This window comes from Phocoena phocoena, chromosome 13, assembly GCF_963924675.1.
Source record: "Phocoena phocoena chromosome 13, mPhoPho1.1, whole genome shotgun sequence".
Lineage (NCBI taxonomy): Eukaryota > Metazoa > Chordata > Mammalia > Artiodactyla > Phocoenidae > Phocoena > Phocoena phocoena.
In genome coordinates, this window is record NC_089231.1 from 57,881,512 (window position 1) to 57,895,818 (window position 14,307).

Sequence of the window (14,307 nt, forward strand, 5' to 3'; positions counted from 1 at the left end):
CTCCACGTAACTTCAGCCTCAAATGTAGTCGCTTACACAAATAAGGGCTGATAACAAATAAGAATTGTTTGAACGTATCATAGACACCCAGCTCCCCACTCTAGAAGTCTTCCCTTTAATGGAGTGTCTCTGTAAAGATGTACCCAGGGCCCCCATGTAACACGGCTCGTGGCACACACGCAGACAGCCTGCAGGACAAGTCAGCCCCCCTGAGGCAACCCTTAGAGCAGAAGCTGTGAAGATGTCGGGGGTTGGGGGGGGAGGTGTGTCTGTGTGAGGGTCCCTGTGGGGACACTGCAGGTGGAGGGTCCTCAGGAGAGTCCTGCCAGCTTCTGCCAGGTGCCCGGCTGGCTGGGCACACTCGGGAGACCCTGGCAGCACAACTGAGAAACGGTTTGTGGAACACAAAGGAGAATTAATGGATCATGAAAACATGTGCTTATTACTGATTTTTTTAACGATCCATGCTTTCCTGAGTAAAGTACACAAATCTCACAGAAGTCTGTTTAAAGCACCAGGCCTCTATCTCTTAGACTCACTGCACCCGGAGGGCAAATCGCAGCCCAGCTCAGAAGCCGTTCTGGTGAAAACGGAACAATGTGTGTGTGAAAACCGTTTTCCTGATACTCTACCACTGGAGAGTTGCATCCTTGCAAATGGGAAGTGGCCTCCTCCAGGGCGAGGGAGAAGGATAAAGGCGCGCGTGTGGGCTTCTCTGGTCTGGTCGCTGCAGCACGTCAGAGCCGAGATGAGGCCGGTCAGAAGCCTGCATGTGCCTGGGCCTCTGCGTCACTGGTGCTGGACCAGCCAGCAAACCCTGCAAACATAAAAACCGCAGCCACTTTACAAGGTCCAGATCACACCTGGACGTGACCACGGGCACACCGAAATCAAGTTCATGTGGCTGGTGCTCCTGCTGAGAGAACAAGGCGTGGTGGCCGCAGCCCATCAGGTGCAGACTTTCCCCCGCCTTCCTGGCCCGAGACAGCACCTTCCCTGGCGAGGTCCTGGGAGCTTCTGAACATGAGGATGGAGTTATAAATCTTCAGGGCTGGACCCAGTTTGATCTTCATCACCTGGACAATGTCCTTCTGTGTCAGGAGCAGGAAGGCTTTGCCATCAATCTGCTGTAGATCAATAAATCAGCACAAATAAACATATCCTGCTGTTCAAGTCTGGTTGCCCTCCGGGGCCCCTGGGTGCTGAGCTGTGTGATGGGGACGCGGTGGCCTACCAGAGCTTGGGGACCACAGACCACGACGGCATCTTAGTCCGACCACCGTCAATTCTGTTTTCCCCAGAATGCTGAAGCTAAGTTAGATCAAAGAGGGGTTCATTCTGTTAAATGTGAATTCAGTGTACATGAACTGTCCCTAGGCTGAATTTCTGTTGTTACATTTTTAAAATTTTGGACTGAATTTGTATAAAGGGCCTTAATAATAACCCGCTTTCATCTACCAAGTGAAGTCTCCAGGAATGTTTCCCATGAGAACAATGAACAAGGAGCAGGCAATGGTGTTAACACTGCAGCCCTGCAAACACCCGGGCACTCCAGAAACAGCGGAAGGAAATAAATTACAGTGTTACCTAGGATGAGGGACCAGGCAGTGACCAAAACTCATGTTACGATGAAATAGTTAATGATTTGGGACATTTTCATGGATTGTTAAGCAACGAAACACGATCTGATGACACGGAAAGATGTTTTAATTTGTAAAATTAAATGCGCACGACCACTGTAAACATGCACAGTTAAAATACCCGACGTCTGTATACCAAATGTGAAGGGAGTCCATGATCTGATGACACAGAAAGATGTTTTAATTTGTAAAATTAAATGCGCACGACCACTGTAAACATGCACAGTTAAAATACCCGACGTCTGTATACCAAATGTGAAGGGGGTCCATGATCTGATGACACAGAAAGATGTTTTAATTTGTAAAATTAAATGCGCACGACCACTGTAAACATGCACAGTTAAAATACCCGACGTCTGTATACCAAATGTGAAGGGGGTCCATGATCTGATGACACAGAAAGATGTTTTAATTTGTAAAATTAAATGCGCACGACCACTGTAAACATGCACAGTTAAAATACCTGACGTCTGTATACCAAATGTGAAGGGCGTCCATGATCTGATGACACAGAAAGATGTTTTAATTTGTAAAATTAAATGCGCACGACCACTGTAAACATGCACAGTTAAAATACCCGACTTCTGTATACCAAATGTGAAGGGGGTCCATGATCTGATGACACAGAAAGATCTGTTTTAATTTGTAAAATTAAATGCGCACGACCACTGTAAACATGCACAGTTAAAATACCCGACGTCTGTATACCAAATGTGAAGGGGTTCCATGATCTGATGACACAGAAAGATCTGTTTTAATTTGTAAAATTGAATGCGCACGACCACTGTAAACATGCACAGTTAAAATACCCGACGTCTGTATACCAAATGTGAAGGGGTTCCATGATCTGATGACACAGAAAGATCTGTTTTAATTTGTAAAATTAAATGCGCACGACCACTGTAAACATGCACAGTTAAAATACCCGACGTCTGTATACCAAATGTGAAGGGCGTCCATGATCTGATGACACAGAAAGATGTTTTAATTTGTAAAATTGAATGCGCACGACCACTGTAAACATGCACAGTTAAAATACCCGACGTCTGTATACCAAATGTGAAGGGGGTCCATGATCTGATGACACAGAAAGATGTTTTAATTTGTAAAATTAAATGCGCACGACCACTGTAAACATGCACAGTTAAAATACCCGACGTCTGTATACCAAATGTGAAGGGGTTCCATGATCTGATGACACAGAAAGATCTGTTTTAATTTGTAAAATTGAATGCGCACGACCACTGTAAACATGCACAGTTAAAATACCCGACGTCTGTATACCAAATGTGAAGGGTGTCCATGATCTGATGACACAGAAAGATGTTTTAATTTGTAAAATTAAATGCGCACGACCACTGTAAACATGCACAGTTAAAATACCCGACGTCTGTATACCAAATGTGAAGGGGTTCCATGATCTGATGACACAGAAAGATGTTTTAATTTGTAAAATTAAATGCGCACGACCACTGTAAACATGCACAGTTAAAATACCCGACGTCTGTATACCAAATGTGAAGGGGTTCCATGATCTGATGACACAGAAAGATCTGTTTTAATTTGTAAAATTGAATGCGCACGACCACTGTAAACATGCACAGTTAAAATACCCGACGTCTGTATACCAAATGTGAAGGGGTTCCATGATCTGATGACACAGAAAGATGTTTTAATTTGTAAAATTAAATGCGCACGACCACTGTAAACATGCACAGTTAAAATACCCGACGTCTGTATACCAAATGTGAAGGGCGTCCGGCCAGTGGCTTGGTTTGGATTTTGTTTTCTCCTTTTAACCCTCCTGTATTTAAAATGACTCCTATGCCAAACACCATTATAAGCCGAAGTACATTCAAAATGAATGCTGTATTTATTAACTTTTACAATATACTGTGGTCTGGAATGTTATGGCTTTCCTGAGGTCATGTGATGGCCAGTGCCACCGTGCAGGCCGTTTTTCCGGTTTCTAGAAGCCCCAGGGTGGTCTCAGAGTTTGAGTCCCGGCGACTGTGGCCTGTCCCACAGTCACGCTGCCTGTTTTCACAGATGGGCTCAGAAGGAGTCCAGGTTCCAGAACAAAGAGGACAGAATGAAGTTTGCTAGGGTGACACCCTTCCATGAACCCAGCCCTGTGGTTCTAACCCTTTTTAGTTAACAATACAAACCATGGTGTCAGTGTCTCCCTGAGGAAGGAGGGATCCCTGGGGACCCCACGTGGGGTGTTGAGAGTTTTAAAAGCTTCCATGTCTAATATATTGTCTAATGAAGAATCGTCCATCTAGAGAGTGGAATACCCTTCCCATGGGGTAACGAGCACATTCCCACAGTGGTGGAGAGCACCGCCCTACGGGCCACACCCCAACCTTCAGAACTTCAGGCAAGACTCGCGGGCCAACTGGCCGGTGTAAGGCCAACTGGCCCGAGGCAGGGGAACACAATCAGATTCACAGGTTGCATCAGACCGAAACTCTCCGGACCACCCAGTTCCAGAAACTGACCTGGAGACTTTCCGGACCACCCAGTTCCAGGAACTGACCTGGGGGACTTTGAACCCCGCCCAGCCTTCCCGCCTTTCGAGGGGCGGGACTAACGGTCCCCCAGGATACCCGAAAAGACCACCAAATAAGGAATACCCTGCACCCTCCCGGATTCACCACCCTTCTTCCCCTATAAAATCTTGCCCAACCCTCGCCCGGGTGCGACTTCTCTGGCCCCTTTCTCTCGGACCAGTGAACCTCGCCCGGGGGCGCTCCCTAATACAGCTCACTTGAAGCTTTCCTCTGTTTTGTGGTGCCGTTTGTTAAGATCCGACCCTTACATTTGGTGCCAAAACCCGGGAGGGGTACCAAGCCCCGCGGGTTACCGCGTGGGCCTCTCCTCCCCTCCCCCAGGAGACAACCAGGGAACCTCTACTCATCCACCCGATCCGGCAGAAAATGGGGTAAGTCCCCCTCCCGTGTTCCCTCCGACCCCCAGAGTCCCTGCCCATCGGACTCCCTGTCCCTAATCGCAGCCGCGTCAGGGACTCCTGCGTCCTCTCTCCGGGCCTCGGGCAACTGTGGAGACGTCCCAATCGCCTGACTGCCCTCCGACCTGCCGTGAATTGGAGACTGAGACCAGGGACGCCTCTCTCCCTCTCCATTCACTCAGGGACAGACTGGGGGTCACGGGAACCTCACAATCGAAACCAGATCCTAAGACGCCCCTGGGGTATCTCCTAGCCAATTTTACAGCCCTCGGCTTCTCCCAAGATCTCCGTTGCCGACGGCTTGTTTTCTGTTCCACTGTGGCCTGGCCACAGTAGCCTCTAGACAATCAATCCTGAAGGGACTTTCGATTTTAACATCCTCCGTGATCTAGATAATTACTGCCGCAGGACGGGCAAATGGTCCAAGGTCCCCAATGTTCAGGCCTTCTGGTATTTACGCTCCTGCCCTTCCTTCTACATCTCCTACATCCAAGCCCCTAATTTCCTTTGATGATGACCCCTCTCCACTAGCCGACCCACCCGAATCTCTCATCTCTCGCCTCTCCCCCCTCCAGAGCTCCTCTCCAACCTCCACCCTACCCTGAAGCAGTCCCTCCTCCCGAACCCGCTCCGGCCCCTCCAACCGCTCCCCCGCCTCCCTCAACGGTTTCTCCTCCCACGCCCCTTGCTTCGCCAATTAGTGCCCATACACGCTCTCACGACTCCCACGATCCAAATCTCCTCTGCCCTCTGAGGGAGGTAGCGGGAGCGGAAGGATTAGTTAGAGTTTATGTTCAAATAGAAAAGCGATTAGGCTCCTTTTCTGCCGACTTTGCCGCTACCTCAAAGAATTTCGCTAGCTCTCTCAAGCTTACGATCTAACCTGGCACGATATCTTTGTGATCCTATCTTCTACTCTGACCCCTGACGAGAGAGGGAAAGAATTCAAACTGCTGCCCGAAGCCATGCACCTTACCGACAGCTCCATGCCTGTCGGAGCGACGGCCGTACCTGGCACCGATGCACACTGGACTTATCAGGATGGCCAAGATGGCCGTCGTAAGCGCGACCTCATGATCCAATGCCTCCTGGCTGGCATGCAGGCTGCCGCTCATAAGGTAGTCAATTTTGAAAAACCAAAATCGATAACCCAAGAACCTAACGAAAATCCAGCTTATCTTTCTCAATCGCCTTACAGAGGCCTTAACTCTCTACACCTGGCTGGATTCCGACACCCCGGCAGGGGCAGCGGTCCTAGCCACCCATTTTATCACCCAATCAGCCCCAGACATCCGAAAGAAATTTAAACGGGCAGAAGACGGCCCTCAAACCCCTATTCGAGATCTGGTAAAGATGGCCTTTAAAGTCTACAATGGCCGTGAGGATTTAGCAGAATCCAGCCGACAGGCTCGGATGCACCAGAAGGTGGCCCTCCAAACCCAAGCTCTTGTAGCTGCCCTAAGGCCGGCCATCTCCCATGGATCACAGCATCCACGGGATCCACAAAAGGCAACCCCGCCGGGGGCCTGCTTCAAATGCGGAAAAGAAGGCCACTGGGCTCGCCAATGTCCCAATCCCCGACCTCCTTCTAAGCCCTGTCCCAGCTGCGGGCTAACGGGCCACTGGAAGAGTGACTGCCCTACGACTGGCCCTCCCTCAGCGTCTCCACGCGGGGGGCAGGCCGACCCAACGGCATTACCACTCGAACTGCTGGGATTGGCTGATGACTGATGGCGCCCGGACTCCAAGACCCCCATCACCCTTGCCGAGCCCAGGGTAACGCTACAGGTAGCGGGTAAGTCCATCTCATTTCTGGTGGACATTCAGTCCTGCCTACTTATTCCGGGCCAGTTTCTCCTTCCCAGATCTCGGTCATGGGTACTGATAGCAAACCATCCTTCCCACTCCAGACCGGTCCACTCCCATGTCATATCGAAGGACTGACTCCCTTTTACTCATTCCTTCTTAGTCATACCATCCTGCCCAGCTCCCTTGCTAGGCCGAGATGTCCTTTTCCACTTAGGGGCCTCCCTCCAGCTGGTTCGACTTGACCCTAAGGTCCCCTCCTCCCAACTCCTGCTTCCTCTTCTCGGCCTGTCTCTAGAACCCTCCCCCTCCTATCCCCCTCTTCCAATCACACTGAACCCAATCAATCCCCAAGTCTGGGATACTTCTAAGCCCATAATAGCAACACACCATTGCCCCGTTCTCATTCGCCTAAGGGACCCCTCCAAATTTCCATCAAGGCCCCAATTTTCCATCTCTGAGACTCATCTTAGGGGCCTACAACCTATTATCACCAGACTCCTAAACCAGGGACTCCTCATCCCCATGGACTCTCCCTGCAACACCCCCATCCTGCCTGTCCAAGGCCTCTGGGGATTATCGCCTGGTCCAGGACCTCCGACTAATCAATGAGACCATAATTCCTCTCCACCCAGTAGTACCAAACCCATACACCTTGCTCTCCCATATCCCCCCATCCACAACCCACTTTACGGTTCTGGATCTCAAAGATGCCTTTTTCACTATCCCCCTTCATCCCGACTCCTATTTCCTCTTCGCCTTTACCTGGACGGATCCAGATACTCATACTTCCAGTCAGCTCACCTGGACAGTTCTTCCCCAGGGCTTCCACGACAGTCCTCACCTCTTCCGTCAGGCACTGGCACGGGACCTCACTTCCTGTTCCCTTACCCCCAGCACACTCCTTCAATATGTAGATGACCTCGTCCTTTGTAGCCCATCTCTCAGCCTCTCAAGACAACATACTGCAGATCTCCTCAATTACCTTGGCTCTCACGGTTATTGGGTCTCCCCAGCCAAGGCTCAGTTATCTGTATCTTCTGTAACCTACCTGGGGCTCCACCTTACCCCTACCACAAAAGGTCTAACAGCCGACCGCACCCGGATTATCCGTGAACTCCAGCCTCCGGAAACAGTGGAACAAATTCTCTCCTTTTTGGGCCTTACAGGATTTTCCTGACACTGGATCCCTAACTTTGCTCTCCTCGCTAAACCCTTATATCTAGCTGCTAAAGAAACCCCTCAAGGACCCCTCACCTCTCCTTCCGCCGTTCGACAGGCCTTTCTCACCCTCCGTAACGCTCTGATATCTTCTCCTCCCCTTTCTCTGCCCAACCCAAACCAACCTTTTCACCTTTTTGTGGATGAACGGGCTGGAATAGCCACTGGACTCCTTGCCCAGCCTGTAGGGCCTTCCTACCGCCCCGTGGCTTACCTCTCCAAACAGCTAGACCCAGCCATTCGGGGATGGCAACCATGCCTTCGGGCCCTAGCAGCGGCAGCCGAACTGACCAAAACAAACACTCAAACTGACTCTGGCCCACCCACTAACCGTGTTTTCTTCCCACCGGCTGGTCGACCTCCTAGGTCACAAGTCTCTCTCCCTCCTGGGCCCCTCCCGCATCCAGGAATTCCACCTGTTGTTCATTGAAAACCTGCTATCTCCCTCGACCTCTCCCCCGCCTAAACCCGGCCTCCCTCTTGCCTATCTTCGTAGAGGCCCTCAGCCCGCTGAGAGAAGGACTCTTTGATACCCCTCTTTCAAACCCGGACCGCCCCCTCTTCGTAGATGGCAGCTCAATACTCGGTCCTGACGGACGCCGACGGGCAGCCTATGCGGTGGTAGCTCCCTCGACTCCTCTCTTGTTGCTGCGGGCATCGGGGGAGGAGCCCTAACACAGTGTCTTAACATCCCGTGACCTAGAACAGAAACTCCAGCTAGGCATCGAGGCTTCTGCTGCCTCCATCACCTCCCTCCAGCGCCAGATCACCTCAGTAGCCCAAGTTGCCCTCCAAAATCGACGAGCCCTGGATCTCCTCACGGCCGACAAAGGAGGTACCTGCCTCTTCCTACAGGAGGAATGCTGCTATTACATCAATGAAACAGGACTCGTCAAAGACAACGTAAAAGCCCTCCATCGCTTAAGAGAAGAACTCCAACGCAAACACCAACAGTCCGCCTCCCCAGTTCCCGATTGGCGGCGATCCACCCTCTATACCTGGCTAACACCAGTCTCAGGCCCCTTAATTCTCATCTGTATCTTGCTCACGTTTGCTCCCTGTTTTCTTAGGTTCCTTCGCAGGCGCATGGAGGAAGTCTCTCGGGTGGCCACAAACCAAATGCTCCTCGGTCCTTACACCTTGCTTCCTACAGAACCCCCCACTGGTCTCCCCTAAGCCTCGGACCTCTGGTCGCCTGACTCCCCTTTCAACGCCCCCATTCAGCATGAAGTAGCCAGAGATCAGAACGCCGCCCCATGACACCAAAGATGTCGGGATGTAAGGCTAACTGGCCCGAGGCAGGGGAACACAATCAGATTCACAGCTTGCATCAGACCGAAGCTCTCCGGACCACCCAGTTCTAGAAACTGACCTGGAGACTTTCCGGACCACCCAGTTCCAGGAACTGACCTGGGGACTTTGAACCCGGACCAGCCTTCCCGCCTTTTGAGGGGCGGGACTAACGGTCCCCCAGGATACCCGAAAAGACCACCAAATAAGGAATACCCTGCACCCTCCCGGATTCACCACACCCCTTTCCCTTCTTCCCCTATAAAATCTTGCCCAACCCTCGCCCGGGTGCGACTTCTCTGGCCCCTTTCTCTCGGACCAGTGAACCTCACCCGGGAGCGCTCCCTAATAAAGCTCACTTGAAGCTTTCCTCTGTTTCGCGGTGCCGTTTGTTAAGATCCGACCTTACAGCCGGTAGTCCTAAGAGTAAAGCAGTGATGGTGATGATGGGAACAGTAAGCGCTTATGGAGCTTTACTAACCCTTCTCTGTGCTGTCCCACCAGCAACCCCGGAGGCAGATGAGGAAACCAACAGTTTCAAGGATTGTGTGGTTTCTCCGTGTCCCCCTAAGTAGGGGCAGGGCAAGGACAGGTAGGACGGTCCTAATTCCACTTTGGAGCAGACAAGCCCCCCTTTTCCTGGGTGCAGGCCCGTGGCAGGTCCCCACTGCCCCAGCGTGGCTGCAGTCACAATGCAGGTATTAACTGAATGACGTGTCCCAAGAGTCCCTTTCACAAGCGGCTGCAGAGATGAGGCTGCAGGCTCCAGCGACAAAGCACAGCTCACGTCAGCGACCCAGACAGGCTGCCCCGCTGGGCCCCCTCCTGCCTGGACCTCTTTGTCTTGCCTCCCCCAGACTGCCCTTATTTACACTTAAGTAAACGGAAACAAAGCACTTCCGGGCCTAGTCGTAGAGAAACATGTAATTTTTCCGTTTCCTACCTCTTTCTTGAAGCACTTGGCATGCTCTTCGCAGCCCAGCAGAGACTGTATGAACTCAGCCACCTACAGCGCGAGATGAAAAGCCTGATTCAGAACGTGCACCGGAAATAATACCTTGGGTTGTAGTCATTCAACATTTGAGTAACATACACTTTGCATCCCTCAAACGATTGGGATTTAAACAGTAGCTATCAAGCCCCGGTAGCATTCGCCAGCTCGGAAATGAGACCAGCTCCTGCTATCTTTTCTGGCCTCATTTCCAGGCTGACCTACATAGGGTTACGGTCACCATGGTGCCAATGACAGCCTCCATCTGTGTGGAGCCCTGGCATCCTGGAACCTTCCATCGTCTGACCCTCCTGTCCAGCCTGGGGGTCAGGGAGGGCAGGCGGCAGTGGTCTGTGCACAGCAGTGATGACAGGCACCGTCTGCCTTTCCAGACCTGGGCCGTCCCGTCTCCCGTACCCGAGTCTCCAGGGCCTCCCCCCAGCGTCTGGCCAACAATGGGTACTCGGACCTCCCTGCGGAGGGAATTCCCACAAAAATGATGAGGAAGCTGAAGCCCAAAGAGGTTTAATAACTTCCTCAAGGCCACACGTGGCCAGTGAGTGCCCCGGGGCAGCCCTTCTCCACCCTGGACATGCACTGGGACCACCTGGAGAGCTTTAAACACGATCTCTCTCAGGCCCAGCTCATGCTGCAGAGATTAAAAATCAGTCAAGCTGGATCCGGTGGAGGGCTGGGCACGGGTTCGATTCCCGGGTTGGTTCTAATGCGCACTCAGGGCCAAGGCCCTCCCCACGACCGCCCCAGCGTGCACGCCTGTGCGCGCGCACACACACACACACACACACACACGAGGCAGGGGAGGCCTGGGAGGCCGTCCGGGCACCGCTGGGGGGCACGCTGCAGCTGCCCCTCCGCCGGGCGCTCTGAGGGCTGAATGCTCCGCAGGGGCAGAGCCCCGAGCTGGTGGCGGGAGGTGCTGAAGGTGAAACCCTGACGTGGGGTCACAGGGGACAGCTGGGGGCGGAGACAACACGCTCAAGGGCAGGTTTCCTGCCCAGCGCGACTCCAACTCTGGGCCTGATCCTTCTTAGCTGTGGGGCTGCCCTGCGAACCGCAGGGTGTTTGGCGACATCCCCGCTAAGTGCCAGGAGCAGCCCCAGCGCGCACGATTGTGACAACAAAAAACGAGTCAAGGTGCTGGCGACACCGCCTGGTAGGAGCCACCGCGCTGAAGGAGGGCTCTTCTGGGATGGCTCTGTCACAGGAGGGGGCCGCGGGTCACAGGAGGGGAAGTGAACATAGAAAAGCGGCTCTAGGAATTAGCTAAAGACACACGCTGGTGCCTCTCAATCACTGGCTCCCCTGGGGAAGCCATGCCAGCACCAGGGCCCCCGGATGCCCGGCCCCCGGGGACAGGGGCACGCCCCACAGACAGTCTCTCGTAAATACACGCTCCAGGAACTTCTGTTCTCAAAACAGGGCTGAGTGTTGCTCTGATGGTTTTCAGAGGTTAAAATGTCCTTTTCTGGGCAAACAAATACAAATTTAAAAAAAAGGATCACGTTCCCTCTTCTTAGTATTGTAAGCCAAGAAAGCACTGTCCGTGTCAGAGGTAGATTGGATTTTAAGTGGGGATAAATAACGTGCTAAACCAAAGAGTACACAGGGCTGCGCCGCGGGGCAGGTCCTCGCTGTCTTCCTCGGACAGTTTCGTTACCACGTGTCTGAAATTCTCTGTCTTTTTGGAAAGAGATTCTGAGTCTATTTGACCTGCCTTTTTCCAAAGTAAAGAACAAGTTCCATGCAATCTACTGAGGCAGACTCTTCTGGCCCGGATCGTGATTTGGTATCATTATTCAGTACTGCCAGTCCCGAGAATAAATTCTATTTGAGCTTCAGGAGAAAGCCCATTTCCTCGCTGTAAAGTGGTGAACTTCACCAGACCGCAGAGCAGTAACGGAAGGGTTCCCTCTCATGTTCCCCTTCAGCACGTGCTTCCTGCTTCACGTCGTGGTCAATGCGGAGAAGCGTTCACACGGTTCCATGAGTCCACAGAGGAGGAAGCTGCCGCCCCGCCCTTTGCCTCCACCCAGGACAGCTGTGTGGACTCGGCTGCTTTCCTCAGGTGATGGCGGCCCTGCTGGAGCCCAGGGTGGCCGGCCTTGGCCTTGGCCTTGGCGGGGGCAGCATACCTGCTTCCCCAAGTTCTTGGGAGCGCAGTGTCCACAGCAGACACCCCAGTTTTGTTTTGGAAGGACGCGGAGTAAGTTAGTTCCAGGGATGACACAGCAGTTTGGAAAGACTAAGAAATGAAACTGTGCAGGCTCTGAGCTGAGCCCTTTACTCCACCCAACTTCCTTCCCGGGCAACCTCCTTTTCCTGGCATCCTCTTGCAGCCCAGCAGGCCTGCCTCCTGCAGTGCAGCTGCTGCTTCCTTAAATCTCTCCCGATGCCGACGTTCCCATCTTGCTGAGCCAGCGCCGGGTGCCTGACTGTCCTGGCTTCGGGTCCACTGGGGACCATGTTTCCAGCCCGGGTCTCATTTCTTATCAGTGGAATTTGTTAGTTGCCCTTTTTGAGGGCCCGATTGTATAAGGCTGCTATGCTTAGGTAGCAGTATCCTGAATTTTTCAAAACACTCCCTCCTGGGCAAAGATTGCTTGGAGAGCGACCACCATCTTTTAGATCTAATGGACATTTAGGGAGCCCTTGGATAAGGCCAGGGCGATCTATATGTGCTGCTTTAAAAGGCATTTTTGAATGTAAGAAATAGAAGTACCCACATGGGCACCAAGCATCCCCGAGTTGCACCCGCGGCTGTAATGTGCGTACGTGTCGCATCTGGCCTGCGTGTGCCCATGGACGCCTGGCAGGAGGGGCTGCAGAAAATTCGTCTCCCAATTCATCCACTCACTCGCACATTTGTCACACACCTGCTCTGGTGTACTTGCTACAAAGATGTAAAAAGATATAAAAATACTTTAGTCCCTACTCTTAGATGCTTGTACCCTTCTATAGAACATTTCCATGACCAGAGTAAGAAATACGCTCCCCAGGGACCACAGCTTGAGTGCGTGCGCACTCACGCATTCCTAACGAAGGTTTCACAGAACAGTAACCTCTACTGCAGTGATGTACTTGCATCTGGTCTTGTCTCTCCTTTTGGAACCACTAAACTAACTTCACAGCCTGCCGGTGCTCTGAAAGAAATTGCTCTGGCAGAAACACCACAGAAACAGCAAAGGAGTTAACAGCCAGCCCCCACCTCCGGGCAACGTGACAAAGGTCCGTCAGGTAACACAACTCAGAGCAGAGGTCTCCTCCCAGCCAGGACGGCTGACAAGAGGGACTGTTCTTGTGCTGCATCTCCTGCCGGAGACACTCACCTGCCTTAAGTGTCCCTGGATGGCACTTAGCACAAGGACCCACAAGTCATTTTCCACACGCCCTGCCCCTGGCCCCTGAGCTCCCCCGTTCCTGCCTGGTGGGAACAAAGCACAAAGGCACAGCCCCGCCCTGCTCACCCTGAACTGCCTTCTCAACGTCCTCACGACCCGACTCGCCACTCTTAATGCAGCATCTGGAGCAGACACAGTGGCCCCTGTGGTTGGTACTCGCTGGGATCCCCCCTAGGGAGCCCCCTTATTTTCAACGATACAAACGCATCACAACGCCCACACTTTGACCACTCAAAGTTTCTTCTCGAGGACCAGTTTTTGTGCCAGGAAATGTGCTACAGAATGTGAGAATACAGAGAGAAATTTAGGATGTGGTCCTCGTCCTCAAGGGCATCTAATTAGGGAGCTATCAAGACAAAGGTACATCAACGTTAGGGAGTAACCCCGACTGTTTTCTCTGGGATGCATCCCGTGGGCAGCCACGGTCAACGAAGTGCTCCAGGAAGCCAGCCTCTCCGATGGCTGCTTCAGTTTTAATCTAGAAAATGTCTAAGGTCACCTTCGGCAGTAAAAGGCTGGGATCCCGTGTGTACCCATCACAGAGAACTCAGAACTGTGATCACAGCTCCCTGATCATCCTCCGTGACCTCTTCGGTCCTCCCCGCCCCCTAGTGAGTCTCTTCCTTCTGAGGCCCGCCCCATCCTAACGATGGACCAGCTACTTCCCTTTAATCACCCTCTAAACTTCATTTTGTTCAGTGTCAGACTTGAAACTGGTCAGATCAGAGGCCCCACCCCCGAATTTCCTATTTATTCCCTAATGTTCCTAAATAGCGATCCCTGCTCCTTTGGGGTGATGCCCCACCCCACTCCCCAAGAAGTTAATAAAAGCTGTGGCCCTCTTCTTATGGGGAAAAACACACATTTTGTACACAATTTTCCCCAATCCCCTGAAGCCCAACCCCACAGCCCTAGCCGGGAACCCTGCGACCTGGGACGCTCACTTCCAGCCTCCCCCCAACTTCTCGC

At 52.5% G+C, this 14,307-nt stretch overlaps 1 protein-coding gene across 1 annotated transcript in view; it reads right to left on the reverse strand.

Annotated features, from left to right (window-relative positions):
* Positions 1 to 758: 758 nt before the first annotated feature.
* Positions 759 to 14,307, reverse strand: part of L3MBTL4 (L3MBTL histone methyl-lysine binding protein 4) — a 304,644-nt gene continuing 291,095 nt past the window's right edge. The window contains exons 16-18 of the mRNA XM_065889471.1: positions 9,872 to 9,934; positions 992 to 1,127; positions 759 to 817 (exon numbers count right to left, since the gene is read on the reverse strand). Of these exons, the coding sequence (XP_065745543.1) occupies positions 759 to 817; positions 992 to 1,127; positions 9,872 to 9,934 (258 nt within the window). The remainder of the gene's footprint in view (positions 818 to 991; positions 1,128 to 9,871; positions 9,935 to 14,307) is intronic.